Source organism: Berghia stephanieae, chromosome 1 (genome assembly GCF_034508935.2).
Source record: "Berghia stephanieae isolate SIO BIC M18660-M18661 chromosome 1, UCSD_Bste_1.3, whole genome shotgun sequence".
In the NCBI taxonomy this organism is placed as follows: domain Eukaryota; kingdom Metazoa; phylum Mollusca; class Gastropoda; order Nudibranchia; family Aeolidiidae; genus Berghia; species Berghia stephanieae.
The window spans coordinates 80,934,879-80,952,378 of NC_088360.1; the positions used below are offsets into that span (position 1 = coordinate 80,934,879).

The following is a 17,500-nucleotide window of genomic DNA, read 5'->3' on the forward strand; positions in this document are numbered from 1 at the left end:
ATTTATCCATGAAAACATGACGATGAAATATTGTCATCCGCATTATACATGCCCGAGTTTCGAAGCTGCAATGTCACAAATCTATTGATCACTGCTAAATCTCTACAACGATGCCAAGGCTTACAGAGGACCAGAGGAATCAAGGTATTGGCAATGGGCTGGCTGATCTGACTTATCGTCAAATCAGTGAGAATCTTGAATGCTGTCACAGCAGAGTCACTTGTTTATGTCAACGGGCTGAAGCTAATGGTGCCATTACAGAAGAAAAACTGACGAAACCAAGATGGTGAGATCTGCCAGTCTTTCCGAGACAACCCTTTCACGTCAACAACAACCGTTGCAGGGCAATACAACCTTACCCTACAGACTGTGAGAATGCGTCTTTACTGGGATGGGATTAAATGTTGTCAACTTTGCCATGGATACGTCCTCACTCAGAAACAACTTTTTAGCGACGAATATTGTTTCAACTTATCCCAGTCTGACGGACTATTCTCTCTTTAGAGAGCCCCTTCCACTCGTTTCCAAGACCAGAACATCGTACGTGGAAGTTGAATCGTTCGTTGGAGGCAGCGGTTTTGGGATGGCATAGGCACCGATACCAAAAGCCCTCTCGTTATCGTCAGGGAAACCCTCAACGCAGAACGTTACTTAACCGAAGTGCTGGCAACTCAAGTCATGTCCCTGTCAACATACTGCCGTTTCGATATTTCAAAAAACAAGCCCGCCCTCATACGGCGAGCCTTGCAACATCACTGGGTCTCCAATCACCAGATACCTCACCGATTGAACACCTTTGGGACACTCTTGGTCGGTGTGTGAAGTCGAGACAACCACAGAAAATCAAAATATTGAGTATCGTATTAGTCGAGTATTGGAATGCTATCCCACAAGAGATAATTAGAAACCGAAGAAATTCAATGAGAAGTCATTAGAACCATGAGAACCACTCTTATTGTAGCATGTCTTACATCAATTGAGTTGGTAAGAGTTGACCTTTATTTGGGTTATTGCCTTTAGAAAAATGTTACATTTTCAATCTTGACTAATGTAGAAGGGGGGGGGGGGAGGGGGGTTGCAAATTAGCTTGGGGGGGGGGGGAGATGCGCAACAATTCTAAAAAAACAAACCATCAGGGGTCTATTTGACACAGTAGAGTATTAAAACAACCTTTCTTTTTTTTTTATTCCAGGCTACAACGCTATATTCAATAACGAATACCTGAACGATCTGAATAATTGGAAAATATTTAGAGATTCGACGGGCAAGAAAATTAAACAATTCTACCCAGAATACGTTAAACTCAGTAACGAGGCATTAGCTATCTTAGGTAGGTAATTTGCTTCATCAGTCACCCATCAATCCATCGGACTTCCATTTAAATATATCAATCCATACATCTATCGTTACATCTATCCATCCAAACGGTCATCTATTCACCCATCCATCATTTTATTCATACAGCCACCTCTCTATCAAACCATCCATCCAACCACATGCATACATAATACAAACATACACCAATCCACGTAAGGATCCATACATCTACCCATCTCTCTACACATCCATCCATCCATCAACCTTCCCAACAATCCATCCATCCATTCATCGATCCATGCATCCATCCATCCATCCATACAAACATACATATATGAATGTATCCATCCATCCATACATCCATCCATTCATTATTCCATCCATCCATCCATCCATCCATCCATCCATCCATCCATCCATACATACATACATACATACATACATACATACATACATACGTACGTAAGTACGAACACACACACAGACACACACACATACATACATACATACATACATACATACATACATACATACATACATACATACATACATACATACATACATACATACATTGATACATACATGCATGCATGCATACTTGCATGCATACATACATACATACATACATACTACGTAAGTACGAACACACACAGAGACACACACACACACATACATACATACATACATACATACATACATACATACATACATACATACATACATACATACATACATACATACATACATACATACATACATACATACATACATACATACATACATACATACATACATACATACAAAAAATGTTTATTTCAGTAAATAGTCATGATAATGTAAAAAGGGTAACCTTTTTAATTGACATAATGCGGCTAGGTTTTGTGGTATGACACTCGCTTTCCGATCGGAAGGTCCAGGGTTCGAGCCTCGCGCTCGTCGCATAGTTGAGTCCTTGTAGAAGGCCCTTTACTCACATTCTTTCACCGTACTCAGGTGTAAAATGAGTACCTGGCCGTTAACAGCGTTGTCTTTGTCCGATAAATTGTAATGTCGCCTAACAGGCGTCATGTCCCGTCCTACATGTTATAAATGTTCTTGTTGACCAGGGACCCCTTGTAAAGCGCTTTGAGACATTTAGTGGATATTGCGCTATATAAAGCTCAATCTTTTTATATTTCTTTTATAATACCAGTTCCAAAAATAGTGTACAACGTAAAGACGTGAAGTCTTAGTTTGAAAATTGAACGTTCAAACTCAGTCAGAGAATGTCGTAGTGGTAATAAAATATTAATGATGACATACAGACAGACGGACCGACAGACATTCAGTCAGACAGACTGATGGGGGTATAAAGTAGAAAATGAGAGACAGATAAACAATTTGACAACAAAATGAAGATGGGTTTATTGACAAATAGACAGAGAAAGATTGACAGAAATAGTATCATTAATGTAGTATAAGAGCTACTGGCATATTGGATGTTTATACTCCGCAGGTCACAGTGATACTGGAGCTTACTGGAGATCACATTATGACATAGATAACTTTGAAGCAGAGGTAACCTAGAAATCTGTTTACTTGAATGGATTGTTTTGATATGTCATGTTGTTTGTTTATTTCCTGTTGGTACTTGTTTTTTAAAATAAATTTTTATCTTGCTGTTTTTGGTCTAAATTCTTTAGTTTACGAGCTTGTGGTTTTATTGCACGAAAGAAAAATAACGAGTCTCATTAATACAGAGAAATGAAAGAATACGTTTATCCATCCTTCAACCCGTAAGACTCTTAGATATTTCTTAATCAATTGTATAGAAGTAGCACTTCAATTCCAAATGATTTGTATTTTCTCGATCTGATTGAATGACAATTTGACTAACAAAATAAAACGCTTGATTTGTATTCATGCGCACCAAAAGATTGCCTATGAGCTGTCTTTATCATTTTCAACCAACTAGTGAATAGCCCGCAATTTTGCGTGAAAGAGTACATTTTCATTTATTATTTCAATTTTGCAATTTGCTTACACTATCAATTAATGAGGGCAGATTTGTAAACCACATTGTCTATGAAACATGGTCGATCCCCTGATGCCTCCTCTGATGATATATCAGTATGGCCCAACATGAAATTTAAGCCACTGTAGCTCCCAACCCGTGAAGCAGCAATATAGAACAGGTCATGTGAAAAGACTAATTTCCTAAAACTAAAATTAAAATGAAACGGGTTAAGTGACTGACAGTGACAAATAAATAATCAGTGGGTCGTCAGAACTCTAGTTAGACTCTAACATATTATGCAATATCAATCTATTAAATCTAAATACAATGCAGGTAAGCAGCTAATGTCGGCGTCTAAACGAACAGACTTGAAATAAAAAATAAACGGTTGTTAGGCGGGAAAAGAAGCACATACTCATAAATATTCGATCACGCATCAAATGTTGTCTAGATATTGATATTTTATGAAATAAATGGTAAAATAAATTACCAAAAATTAATTTCGATCTATGTTTAGACCTAGGTAAAGTTAATTAATAAAAATTAATGCGCTTGACTGAACAAAACAAGATCTATTTGGACACTAATTTTCAGAATAATTTAGCAATGATAAAATTAACTAATATAAAATTTCATTTGTCCATCTTTGTTTTCACTAAAAGTTTCTTATCTACAATGTAAACAACAATAAACGGGATATCTATTTTGTGCATTAGCTACGTTTTCCGACTTCTAAAGTTCCTAATCACAAGCCTCAAACGCAAAACCAAACGATATGAACGGTTTCAATGCCAGTGTTCGAGTTTGTAATTTTTATCGATTGTAAAGATTAAAGTTCAATGTCAACCCGTAATTGCTTTCCGGTCTTTAACTTTGGATGTCTCACTCCCATAATTTTAGAATGCTTTGTAGATTTGTTTTCATCTGTACGATTCACTTCGTAATTTGTCTAACAGTCACTAGCTTCACTCAACGATTCTCGCGTCGATGTTTCCTTCCCTTAAGTCTGCTTCATGCTTATGCAGTGATTGATTAGGATACTTTTTGATAAAAGGCACTTTCAAAATAATAGATGGATTATGGGTTTTTATTGGTAACAGTTTGTGATTTGTTGATTGATGTGCATGAAACTGTGGGACTCGGCGCGAGAAGGTGCGTGGAAACGATAGTTGAACAAACAAGGGAAATGGGTTGTCAAGAGAAGAAACGTCGGTAGAGAGTATTGATTTTGTTTGTGAATTGAGTTTGATTGTTATTTCGTGTAGATTAAACCAACCATTAATATCTAGAACCCGTGTCAATCATAAAAAAAAAAAAAAATCAATCACAGAGCTCCCCATCCCCAAGTAGTTGTAATGTCAACCAAAGTTAAAAAAAACAAACAAACAAACGTAGCACCCGCCACTTTCAACCGGCAAAAGTTTAGCCTATTCATAACATTATTGACTCTCACCCTTTCCTGATAAAAGGTAGAAATAAACTCAAGATACCTGCTCACGACTGGGAAAGGAACAAGACAATGGACTACTGTCCTTTGGTTGTTGACAGTCAACTGCTAAGCTATGTGTATGTACACAAAACGGAACTGTGCATTCCGGACACCAGTGTACTCTATACATACGCGTGTATTCAGTACACCGGAAATAAAAATATCGTCTCTACTTGTTACCTTAATCGATACATTGATATTGAGCCTATTATAAGAATAATAAGAAATGGACAGGTATAAAATAGATGGAAATCAACGGCGTTTTCATACCGTTTACAGCGTTTTATTTACTCTCGGGAAGTCTTGATTGAGAGTTGTTCGAAATCGGACGCCTGAAATAGATCTCAATTCTGGATACCGGTATATCAATCTTTGACTTTTGAAATCAATTTCAACTTCTAAAAATACTTATCAGGACCAACGATAATAATAGTTCCCCGAGCAATGATAATTAGCCCTACTGCAGCTAATCAACTACATAAAAATCGTTGCCCTATGAGAAGTCGAAAAGCAGCGCAAAGACTTGGTCATATACAATTTTGTAAGAGGGAAGAAAAGTCGTGACATCAAACCCTTTATTCTTATGGTTCTTAAATCCTTGAGAGCGTGTATGTAACCAGTCTTTCGGAGTACTAATAATGAATAGGTGGCATACCATTTTTCAGTAACGGGATGTGTAGGGAGATTTTTAGGAATACGGGACGTAAAAGATGGATGATATTTATTGACGACCAGCATTTATTTAGACTAGAAAATTAGATACCATCACGGGCGGTTGGTCACATTGTATTTAAGGCGGCACAAATCCGAAATACAGAATCAAATTTTATTGGTCTAGTTAATTTAACTTAATTTGACCTACTTTGTATATATATATATATATATATATATATATATATATATATATATATATATATGTGTGTGTGTGTGTGTGTGTGTGTGTGTGTGTGAGGGGTGTATTGCAATTGTTTGCATATGTGCGTGTATTTGTGTGTGCGTGTATGTGTGTGTGTGTGTGTTAGAATATTAACGAGACGTACTCACAAAAGAGCATCAATTATCTTGGACAAAACTTGTCTGTTAACTTTCACCTGTTCATTATAACGACTCGCATACGCAGCATGTCCTGTTTCCAACTGATTTCTTATATCTACAACGTTGAAAAGTTTATATTTAACAGCATCTGTGACATGGCTATTTGATTCAGAATGTTTCTTCAGTGTCTGAGAGATGTGCGCAATATCACTGAATCCTCCTGTTGTCCGTTATAGCATACATCACCAAAAATCAAGCAATAAAAACAATGAAGCGTTTTACGGCTTTCACTGGCAGTAAGGCATTCAACATTTTAAAAATAATCATTATTAAATCGGCGCTGTCTCCTCGGTGTGTTAGAAACTAAGTTAAAATTCACTGGTTTGTGTGAACCTAAATCTTTCACCACTATTTTCTCTTGAGGGGATAAGTGTCGGAATCGATTTTCAATTAAAAAATCAACATGATTCATGATTGGTTACAAATTACAGAAATAACTTTTAAAATAAATCATTCAAGATAAAGACAGGTAGGTTTCATAAACAATGACAACAGCGATAATACATTTTCTCTGAATACTTACGGTATGACACACAACTTTAGAATAATTGAATTTAAAAATCCACATTAAATTCCAAACGCAAAGCACTTGTTAACTTCACACACAATCAGCGACACCTTTATAATTATACTATTATTAGACAATGCACACAATACAAGTTGAGTAGGGATCGTTGGGAGTGTGCGGGGATGAAGGACTCCGTGGGGTCAGGGATTTTTATTTATAGTACCATGGGCTCTTCTCGGTGCATACTTTGTTTACTGTTCTTTTTGATATTCAATATATATTTAAGCAAAACCAACAATGATAAAATATATATTTATTGCCATTCTCTTCATCCGTATATCTTAGTGAAGCAAAGCCTCTTCTTTCAGTGATAAAACTGATATGGTTTTAATTTATCCCAAGTAGGACCTCAGGGCGTGCATCGCTAGATTGGCCGTCTTGGCCTAATTATTTTAGCAGTGAAAGACAATAGTTAGTTGGGGAGGGAGGGTGGAGGGAGATTGGGGAGTGGTAACTAACTTTCTTCAAGGTACCACAGAGTATAGGATAAGGACAGGACGGCCAAACGAATACTGGCTCATATAAACAAAAAAAACTTCCCCACCACACCACACCCTCCGCTCATTGTCACCCCACGCAGGCAACGGGGGAAAGATGAAACGTGCCGATTTGACGCTACCTTCGCAAGCGACGCACGAGTCATCAAATATTAAATTTAAAACAAAAAGCAGTATGTGCTAAATTTTTAATTTTATCAAAATTTTAAAATTGAAGTTTTTTGTTTGGTTGACATGCTAATCTACGGAAAATATAGGGCGGCACAAAACAACTTCGCTCTATTGACCGACCGCCAGTGGATACCATCACTCTGAATCTAGAAAATCAATTACTCAAGGTATGCTTCCAGTCCTCCAGAAGAGTGGTTTTAAACTTCCAATGAAATAGGAACCAGTTGTTTTGATATCACACTTTTCTTCCCTATTCAAGTTAGTGAAAAGCACTTTTTTCCTCACTTCATTTTCTGTTACTATTCAAGTTAAGATATTATGTTGTCCTGGCCATTATACTTCTAGTATGATATCTTCGTCAAAAAATATTTTGGGTTGTATTCTCATGTTCTTTTCGATACCAACTCAATCCGCAGGTTAAACGTTTACTTGAGGAAATCCTCCCATTTTATAAGCAATTGCATACTTATTTGAGAAGAAAACTGGTAAGAGAATTTGGAGCTGACAAATTTCCTAGATCTGGCCATGTTCCAGCACATTTACTTGGTAAGAAGTCTTGATTATATTTGATAAAATATGTCGGAATGTCTTTTTTTCTTCTATTTTTATATTCTTCTTCTTCTTCTTCTTCTTCTTCTTCTTCTTCTTCTTCTTCCTTTCTCTATCTGTTTCTTTTCTCTCATCATCTCAGTTTTCTCTTTTCTTACACCATCATCATTCATCATAACATTCATACATTCATCAATAAAACTTCATTCATCATCTATCAATCTTCCATAATCATGTGTTGCACTTTCTTACATACTTGTTCAGATCTTTATCATAAACCGGTGCCTGCTCCCCAGTTTCGTAATTTGATTTATTAAAAAATCCAAATGAAGCTACTCAAATATCTTCGTCCTTGACCTCTCGTGTCAATGTATGTGTTGTGCGTTGCAGAGTTCACAGCGTAAATGCGTACCCTTGTGAAGATTATAGTATTAAAATTGTCCTAACCATCGAGCCTATCTAATCAGTTTCTGCAAATTCGTTACAGTCAGATGATCTTGCTCTGTTCTCTTTTCTTCTACTTCTTTTCTTTCTTCTACATCATGGAATCCTTTACAATGGCTCATATGCAAATCATGCATTTCATATACTCATCATCATCAATATGTCATCATGGCATTTTCTTGGCACTTTCTAATTACAAATTACAGTCATTGATTTTAACAAGTAAATCTCGTGCCTGTCCCAGATTTCGTAATTTGATTTTAAAAATCCAAATGAAGTACTCAAATTCTTCGTCCTTGTACCTCTTTTCAATGTAATGTGTTGTGCGGTGCAAGGAAGGGTTCACAGCGTAAAATGCGTACCCTTGTGAAGAATATAGGTATTAAAATTGTCCTAACCATCGGGAGCCTATGTGGTCTAATCAGACTGTTCGAAATTCGATACCCAGTCGAGACTGATCTTTTGGGATTGTTTTTTTTCTTCTATTTTTCTTTCTTGCTTTGTCTGGAACCTGTCGTACACACTTGTGCTCCATGATATCTGGGAAATCTCATGGCAGAGTTTATTTAACCATTCACTTTGTCCATGCGGAGGCCAGTTTATTTCACTTCTTAAACTTTCCAAAAGGAATTAACACACGACATTGATATTAACATAGTAATCTCGACCTACAATAGATGGAGGCATAACGGGTACTGCTGAATACCGAAATCCACCGAAATCTACCGAAATGCACCGAAGTCCAACTAAATCTACCAAAAGCTAGAGAAATCTATTCCAGTGTCAAGTGAACCAGAGACTGTGAGAGGTGGACTCCAGTGGCGATTGAACCAGCGACAATAGGAGGTGGGCACCAGTGGGGATTGACTCAGAGACTATGAGATGAGAGAACCAGTGGTTATAGAACCAAAGACTATGGGAGGTGGGCACCAGTAGGGAGTGAACCCAAAACTCTATGAGGTGGAAGCCGGGGGGAGTGAATCAGAAACAATAGGAGCAGGGCACCAGTGGGGATTGCTGGAGACTATGGGATGTGGTTAACATGTGGGGAGTGAACCCAGAACTATGTGAGGTGGGTACCATTGCGGAATGAACCAGAGACTATAAGAGACTGGTGCCAGTGAGGATTGAACCACAAACTATGGAAGGTGGGCAAGAGTTGAGAGTAAACCGGAGATCATGGGAGATAGGCCCACAGTGGGAATTGAACCAGATGCTCCAGGAGGCGGGCACAATTGTGCAGTGAACTGTGGGAGATGGGCACCAGTGGGGAGTAAACCAGAGACTATGGGATGAGAGCACCGGTGGGGATTGAGCCAGAGACTACGAGAAGTTAGCACCAGTGGAGAGTGAACAAGAGACAATGGGAGATGGGCACCAGTGAGGAGCGAACCTGATATGGGAGGTGGAGGCACTAGTGGGGAGTGAATCAGAGTCTATGGGAACAGGACACCAGTGGGGATTGAACTAGAAGGCTATGTGAGGTGGATACCAGTCGAGTGAACCATAAGCTATGTGAGGTGGCCACCAATGGGGACTGAACCAGACTATGGGAGGTGGGCACCAGTGAGGAGTGAACCAGATTCTCTAGGAAGAAGGCACACTTGGGAGTGAGCCAGAGACTGTAGGATGAGCCACCGGTAAATCGGTAACGATTGAACCAGAGACTATGGGAGGTGGACACCAGTGAGGAGTGAACCAGATAATATGGTAAGTGAGAGCCAGTGGGGAGTGAACCAGAGACTATGGGAGCAGGACACCAGTGGGGATTGAACTGGAGACCAGAAGAGATGGGTACCAGTCGAATGAAGCATAAACTATGTTAGGTGGACGCAAGTGAGGAGTGAACCATAAACTATGGGAGGTAGGCACTAATGGGGTGTTAACCCAGAACTGAATGAGGTGGGCACCAGTGGGGATTGAACAAGAGACTATGGGAGATAGGCAATAATGAGGAGTGAACCAGATACTCTAGGAGGAGGGCACACTTGGGTAGTTCACCATAGACTGTGGGATGAGAGCACCGGTAACGATTGACTATAGGAGGTTGGCACCAGTGGAGAGTGATCAAGAGACCATGGGAGGTGGGCACGAGTGAGGAGTGAACCAGATAATATGGAAAGTGGGAACCTGTGGAGAGTGAACTAGAGACTATGGGAGCAATACGCCTGTGAAGATTAAACTGGAGACCGTGGGAATTAGTTACCTTCGAGTGAACCATAAACTATGTGGAGTGGACACCAGTGGGGTGTGAACCATAAACTATGTGTGGTGGGCACCACTGGGGATTGAATTAGAGACTATGGGAGAAAGGCACCACCGGGGAATAATCCAGAGACTATAGGAGATAGGCAACAATGGAGTAATGAACCAGAGACCAAGGGAGGTGGGCACCAGTGAGGAGTGAACCAGATACTCTAGGAGGTGGGCACCATTGGGGAGTGAACCAGAGACTGTGGGATGAGAGAACCGGTGCGACTGAACTAGAGACTATGGGAGGTTGGCACCAGTAGAGAGTGAACCAGAGACCATGGGAGGTGGACACCAGTGAGGAGTGAACCAGATAATCGGGGAGGTGGGCATAGGTGGGGAGTGAACCAGAGACTATGGGAGCAGACACCCGTGGGGATTGAACTGGAGACCTGGGGCGGTGGGTACCAGTCGAGTAAACCATAAACTATGTAGATGGACACCAGTGGGGAGTGAACCGGAGACTATAGGAGGTGGGCACCAGTGGGGATTGAACCAGAGATTATGGGAGATAGGCACCGATGGGGAGTAAATTAGAGATTGTGGGAAGTGGGCACCAGTTTGGAGTGAACATAGATCTGTTAGAGTTGGATACCCGTGGGGAGAAAATCTGAAACAGTCACCAATTTGTGGACACTGGTGGGAAGCGAACCCGTGACTATAAAAGATAGACACCGATAGAATATAAACCCGGGACAAATGATATATGGACACCAGTGAAAAGTAATCCCTAGATTACACGAGAAGGGCACTAGTGGCGAACGAGCCCAGAATTATGGAAGTTGGAATGCTAAGATTATAGGATGTCCTTTGCTCATTCCCAATTGGTCTCCATCCCCATTGCTCCAGTTTCAATCCCCACTGGTGTCCACCTCACAATAATCTGAGTTCACTCCCCACTGATGCCTACCTCCCACAGTCCCAGGTTCAGTTCCCATTTTTGTCCACCCGAGGAATTACGTGGTAACCTTCCACTGGGTGTCTTCTTTAGCCTTGGATTCACTCCACAGTATTGTTCACAGCTCACATTCCCTTTTCACTCGCCACTTGTATCTCATCCTGGGTTCTTTCATTACTGGTGTCCACTTCCAATAGTCCCAGGACCACTCCCCAACTGGTGTCAGCCTTAGATAGTCTCATTTTCACTCTCCACTAGACGTCTTCTTCCTTAACCTCTCCATTGGTGTCCACCTTCCATAGTCCCGAGTTCATCCCCCCCCCCCCCCTCCTACGAATCGTGTCACCCTCACACAGCCCCTGGTTTATTCACTACTGACATCAACCTCCCATTGTCCCTGGTTCCCTCCCAAAGTTTGTCCGCCTCCCATACTCCCGGTTTCACACCCCAGTTGTGTCCCACCTTCCCATTAACTCCATCCGGTCATCTGTGCATTTCCTTTTCCTCTCCCAGTGGTATCCACCTCCCAAAGTCCCGGATTCGTTCCCCACTGTACCCAGCTCCCACAGTCTCCAGTTCAATCCCCACTGTTGCCACCTCCCGTAGTCTCTGGTTCAATCCTCACTGATGACCACCTCCAAAAATCTCTGGTTCACTCTCCACTGGTGCCCACCGCCCATAATATTCTCTGATTCAATCCCCACTGATGCCCACCTCACATATCTTAGATATGACCAAAAATTTCATGTACAAACGAAATTCGAAATTCAAAAGAGTAGTTTGTATCGTAACGAATGTGACGATTCTCCTATGGTTAGTAAGGAGGTTGCTCAACCAGAAAACATATATTTTACATTGATAAGAGTTGAAATTAAGGCTGCACAGAAAACCTTTTTAACTAGATGATGGTTTCACATTATTAATCACTGTGTCACAAGGGAAGAGTTTTCTTGTCGAAATCAAAACGATATTTCATTATGATTATTTCATTGGTACACCGTTTTTTCTGTTTTCAAAGGCGATTTGACTGGTATATGTTACACAGACACCTATGGGATATTCATTCCGTATAAGAACACATCCAAGCTGGATGTGACAAATGAATTAAAGAAGCAGGTTAGAATTTCATTCCTTGCAGTTGAAATAAATGCTATGAAATAATGAATAATAATAATAATAATAATATAATAATAATAATAATAATAATAATAATAATAATAATATTATTATTATTATTATTATTATTATTATTATTATTATTATTATTATTATTATTATTATTATTATTATTATTATTATTATTATTATTATTATTATTATTATTAATATTATTATTATTATTATTATTATTATTATTATTATTATTATTATTATTATTATTATTATTATTATTATTATTATTATTATTATCATTATTATTTTTATTATCATTATTATTATATTATTATATTATTATTATTATTATTATTATTATTATTATTGTTGTTATTATTAACATAACATATAACATAACATAACATATGGTATAGGGCAAAATAGGATAAAATCCCTTGAATGCCCTTAATATTAATAGTAATGCCATAAATATATTGATTAAAGATTACAATAATGATACACGTGGTAAAGATAGTATTTCAACTTAAATGTACTCATGTATATATGTGGTGTACAAGTATATATCTTTAACCGTGACATACAAAGCACACACACACACACACACACACACACACATACACACGTATATATATATTATTATTATTATTATTATTATTATTATTATTATTATTATTATTATTATTATTATTATTATTATTGTTATTGTTATTACTATTATTATTATAATCATCATCATCATTATTATTGCTTTCTTTTTTAGGTATAAATGATTACTAAAAGAATGTTATTCCTTCTCTATTATAATTATTAAAATACTTTTGTTCATAGAGATATTATGGCTATTGGCCGATAGCCTAATATAACTCTTGAACTGGAACTTGAACCTCATATGAATATTGAATGCCTTGTAGAAATAGAGCACCAAAAATCAAAACAAACAATAACTGCCAAATATAAGAATGAAGGAAAGAGAAAAATAGGATTTGTCTTTAGTATTTTAGATATTATGAATGTTGCTGGTTTGTTTTGAATATCTATTATTTTCTTATCCAAAAGTTGAACACATAAAGTATTCACTCTAGACCGTTATATTTATTTGAATTGCAATAAAGGCAATATTGAAGTTTGATAAGTCCAGGATAATTTATGTATTTCTGTTAGAATTGTATCATAAAAGACGACATTAGATTTTTCCAACTTTTACCCATTCGTCGGAATGGAGATTTTTATTTAATAGTTCGATAATGCAAGAACAGGTAAAGTAAAAAACAAAAATCCGTTAACTCGAGAATGAGTTCACGTCTAAAGTCGCTATTTGGTCTGTTTTCATAACTTTATCATCTTGCTACAATTTCAAAGGGCCCTCTTGAACGCAATGTCTTGTGAAAATAAATCTTGCCAGGTATAATTAGAGGATAACTCGGTTACTTCATTTCATAATTTTGCTATTCATCTCCTAGAATGTAACATTGGGACCGACGTGCATTGACACTGATTTATGAACCTGCAGCTCAGAGGCTATGAAATGGTTCCAGCATATATGCGGTTATTTTCAAATATTATACGCTTCATATTATTGCAAACAATGTCTTTCGTTTGCATTTTCACATCAGCTATCTAGTCGTGTTATTAAAAAATGGACGCTCATGATGATTTTTGGTGAACGGTTGTGTGTTTTGTGTATAAAAAAGTTCATTCTAAAACAAAACTGTTTTAAAGATTGTCCACCAATGTTCTAAACATCGCGGAAGGTTAACGATCGAGCCACGTGTTGAGCTTAAAGATGCTCTCTGAAAAACGGCCTTTGGGATTACATTTTATTACACCCCGTTTAGTAATGAGAAAGAGCGGTGGTAAGGTTCCTTTATAGGCTCATAAATGCACGTTTGAATACTCAAACCGTTGCAACGAGGGATACTACATTTTTGAGGCCTTGAACTTTCTTGACGCAGATTGCAGACGACAAACTAGTGGAAAAACCGATGATTATTTACTATCTCTTTTTGACAGTGACACAATTAGACGTGCAAGAATACAATAAAATGGTTTGTCTATTACTGACATTTTCTCTTAAAGGTTCAGTTAAATAATAACACAATTTCTGAATTTTTTCCAGAGTAATCTTTTCTGACTTTTAATTTTAAATTGGAGATGTAATAAAATAATTTTGGAACTTGTTTATGGTTTTCGAGCCTGCTCGGCGCATAGTTGAGTCCTTGGAAAAGGCTCTTTACTCATATTCTCTCACCATAATCAGGTGTAAATGAGTACCTGGCCATTGACGGGTTAGTCTCTGTCGGAAAAAAATGTAATATCGCCTAACTGGCATCATGTTTTGTTCTACGTGTTGCTATGCTGTTAGTCAGGGACTCATTGAGCGCTTTGAGCACGTTTAGTGGATATTGCGCTATATAAAAGCTAATTTTTTTCCGCACTCGTTCTTGATAATAGCACTGACAAAGTCGTGCTGTGGTCAAGAACTAAATGCTAAAAACCAACACAAGTTCAAAAATTATATAATATCTTTAACGAATTTTAATATAGATGATTGGTTTGTTTATATATCTTATTATATAGCGATGCGTTGATACTTATGTCTTTTATTCCATATCGAGCATAGGGCTTTCATCACGATCTCCATCTGGGACTGTCTCTGGTACCATCTCTGCCTCTCCCTACGACGTTTTGACACTTTTAGCTCCAAATTATATGGAAATGTTGATTTTTCATTGGACGTAGTATGATAACAAAAAACAAAAATAATCTTTCATTATTCCAACAGCGTGGGAAATGAAGACAATATAAAATGTTTAAAAGTTCGTTATTTTATAAGTTCTTGGATCATATCCAGGAGATTGTATTTAATTTCATTAGGTATATGTATATTATTTACAAAATTATGTCTATATTTTCCCATTTATCAGAATTTCAGTGTCAGAAAGATGTTTCAAACTGCAGAAGATTTCTTCAAATCCCTTAATATGCCCGAATTGCCAAAAGGGTTTTGGATCAATTCTATGCTAGAGCATCCTACAGACGGTCGAACTCCCTCTTGCCAGCCCTGGTCTCCGGAGATGTACAAAAAGGACGATGTGAGGTAATATATATAGGGTACATGTTTGTTACTGCTCTACACGGTGACTCTCAATACCTTCGAAGTATCTTTATCATCAGTTCTAGAAAATTGCTGATTTTTTCAATTTTGTATTGAATTATAAGGAGGAAAAAGCTTGTAATTTTTATATTTTTGTATTTATTTGTATAGAACAATATCATGAATAATTTATGAATTCAGGCTTTCTCAGCCGATTCCAAGACAAGTAGATTGTGAGAGAGAAATATACCATTTTCAATAATGATGTTACGTGGTAGATTTGGAACTCTCATTAACATAACAAGTTAATCTCAGATTTAAAATGGTAATCCACCACGAGTCCATTCCTTGTCTTAGTTTTGTGGCTTGAGCACCTTGCATGATCCGGAGGACTATAACAGCAGGTTTAAATTTACTCGGAAGGAAAAGGATAGAGATAAAAATCGACACCCCCTCCCTCTGCACTTTACCCCGGACAGATAATGTTCGCAGCCTTGCATGGCATAGATATAATAATAATAATAATAATAATAATAATAATAATAATAATAATAATAAATAATAATAATAATAATAATAATAATAATAATAATAATAATAATATAATAATAATAATAACAATAATAATAATAATAATAATAATAATAATAATAATAATAATAATAATAATAATAATAATGATGATGATGATGATGATGATGATGATGATGATGATAATGATGACCCCTTGTAAAGCGCTTTGAGCACGCTTACTGGATAATGCTCTAAATAAAAGCTCAAAAAAAAGCTCAAAATGATCATGATGATGATGATACTACTACTACTACTACTACTACTACTACTACTACTACTACTACTACTACTACTACTATTATTACTATACTACTACTACTACTACTACTACTACTACTATACTACTACTACTACTACTACTACTACTACTACTACTACTACTACTACTATATACTACTACTACTACTACTACTACTATTACTACTACTACTACTACTACTACTACTACTACTACTACTAACTACTACTACTACTACTACTAGTACTACTACTACTACTACTACTACTACTACTACTACTACTACTACTACTACTATACTACTACTACTACTACTCATAATAATAATAATAATAATAATAATAATAATAATAATAATAATAATAATAATAATAATAATAATAATAATAATAATAATAATAATAATGATAATAATAATAATAATAATAATAATAATAATAAATAATAATAATAATAATAATAATAATAATAATAATAATAATAATAATAATAATAATAATAATGGTAAATTGCTATATCAGATGCAACTAAATTACATGAATCTAAATTGGCTCGAGAATGTAAAGCTAATACAAAATGTTTCTGGAAATATGTCAAGTCTAAACTTAAAAGAAAAACTGGTATTGGCGCCTTGCTAAAAGACGATGGTACAACCACTATGTCTGATATGGAAAAGACTGAAGTGTTAAATATATATTTCTCAGATGTTTTTGTAAATGAGGATCACGCTAATATCCCATTCGTTGACAATAACAACGATGGAATTGTATTACAAATTTTTTAATGTCGGAAAATGAAATAATCGAAAAGTTGTTATCAATTAATGTAACAAAGAGCATTGGTCCGGATGGTCTACATCCTCGCTTACTCAAGGAAATTGCGACACAAATAAGCAATCCCTTTACTATTATATTTAACAAATCTCTATCAGAGGGTAAAATTCCAGAAGACTGGAAATTAGCCAATGTGACTGCTATTTACAAAAACGGAAATAGAAACGAACCTGGAAATTACAGACCTATAAGTTTAACGTGTATTTTATGTAAAGTTATGTAATCTACTCTTAAAGATAGAATCATGAATTTTTTAGAAAATCACAAAATGTTAAGTAATTGTCAACACGGATTTAGAGAAAACGATCTTGTATAACTCAGTTATTACATGTCATGGAAGATTTAACCAGCATGATTGATGATGGTAAATGT

The 17,500-nt window shown here is 36.7% G+C and overlaps 1 protein-coding gene and 1 long non-coding RNA gene across 4 annotated transcripts in view; one reads left to right on the top strand and one right to left on the bottom strand.

Annotated features, from left to right (window-relative positions):
• Positions 1 to 17,500, top strand: part of LOC144958671 (angiotensin-converting enzyme-like) — an 80,055-nt gene that overhangs the window by 23,086 nt on the left and 39,469 nt on the right. The window contains exons 5-9 of the mRNA XM_078890797.1: positions 1,193 to 1,330; positions 2,813 to 2,874; positions 7,550 to 7,679; positions 12,293 to 12,390; positions 15,315 to 15,487. Coding sequence (XP_078746923.1) covers positions 1,193 to 1,330; positions 2,813 to 2,874; positions 7,550 to 7,679; positions 12,293 to 12,390; positions 15,315 to 15,487 — 601 coding nt within the window. The remainder of the gene's footprint in view (positions 1 to 1,192; positions 1,331 to 2,812; positions 2,875 to 7,549; positions 7,680 to 12,292; positions 12,391 to 15,314; positions 15,488 to 17,500) is intronic.
• The window catches only part of LOC144958693 (uncharacterized), a 68,468-nt gene that overhangs the window by 6,020 nt on the left and 44,948 nt on the right, over positions 1 to 17,500 (bottom strand). The window contains exon 1 of one of the 3 annotated variants that reach the window (XR_013642501.1): positions 4,804 to 4,888. The exons of 1 other annotated variant lie outside the window; for it this stretch is intronic. This is a non-coding gene — a long non-coding RNA (uncharacterized LOC144958693). Of the gene's footprint in view, positions 1 to 4,766; positions 4,889 to 17,500 lie in introns of those variants that run through there. One more of the 3 variants, XR_013642502.1, reaches the window with a different exon arrangement.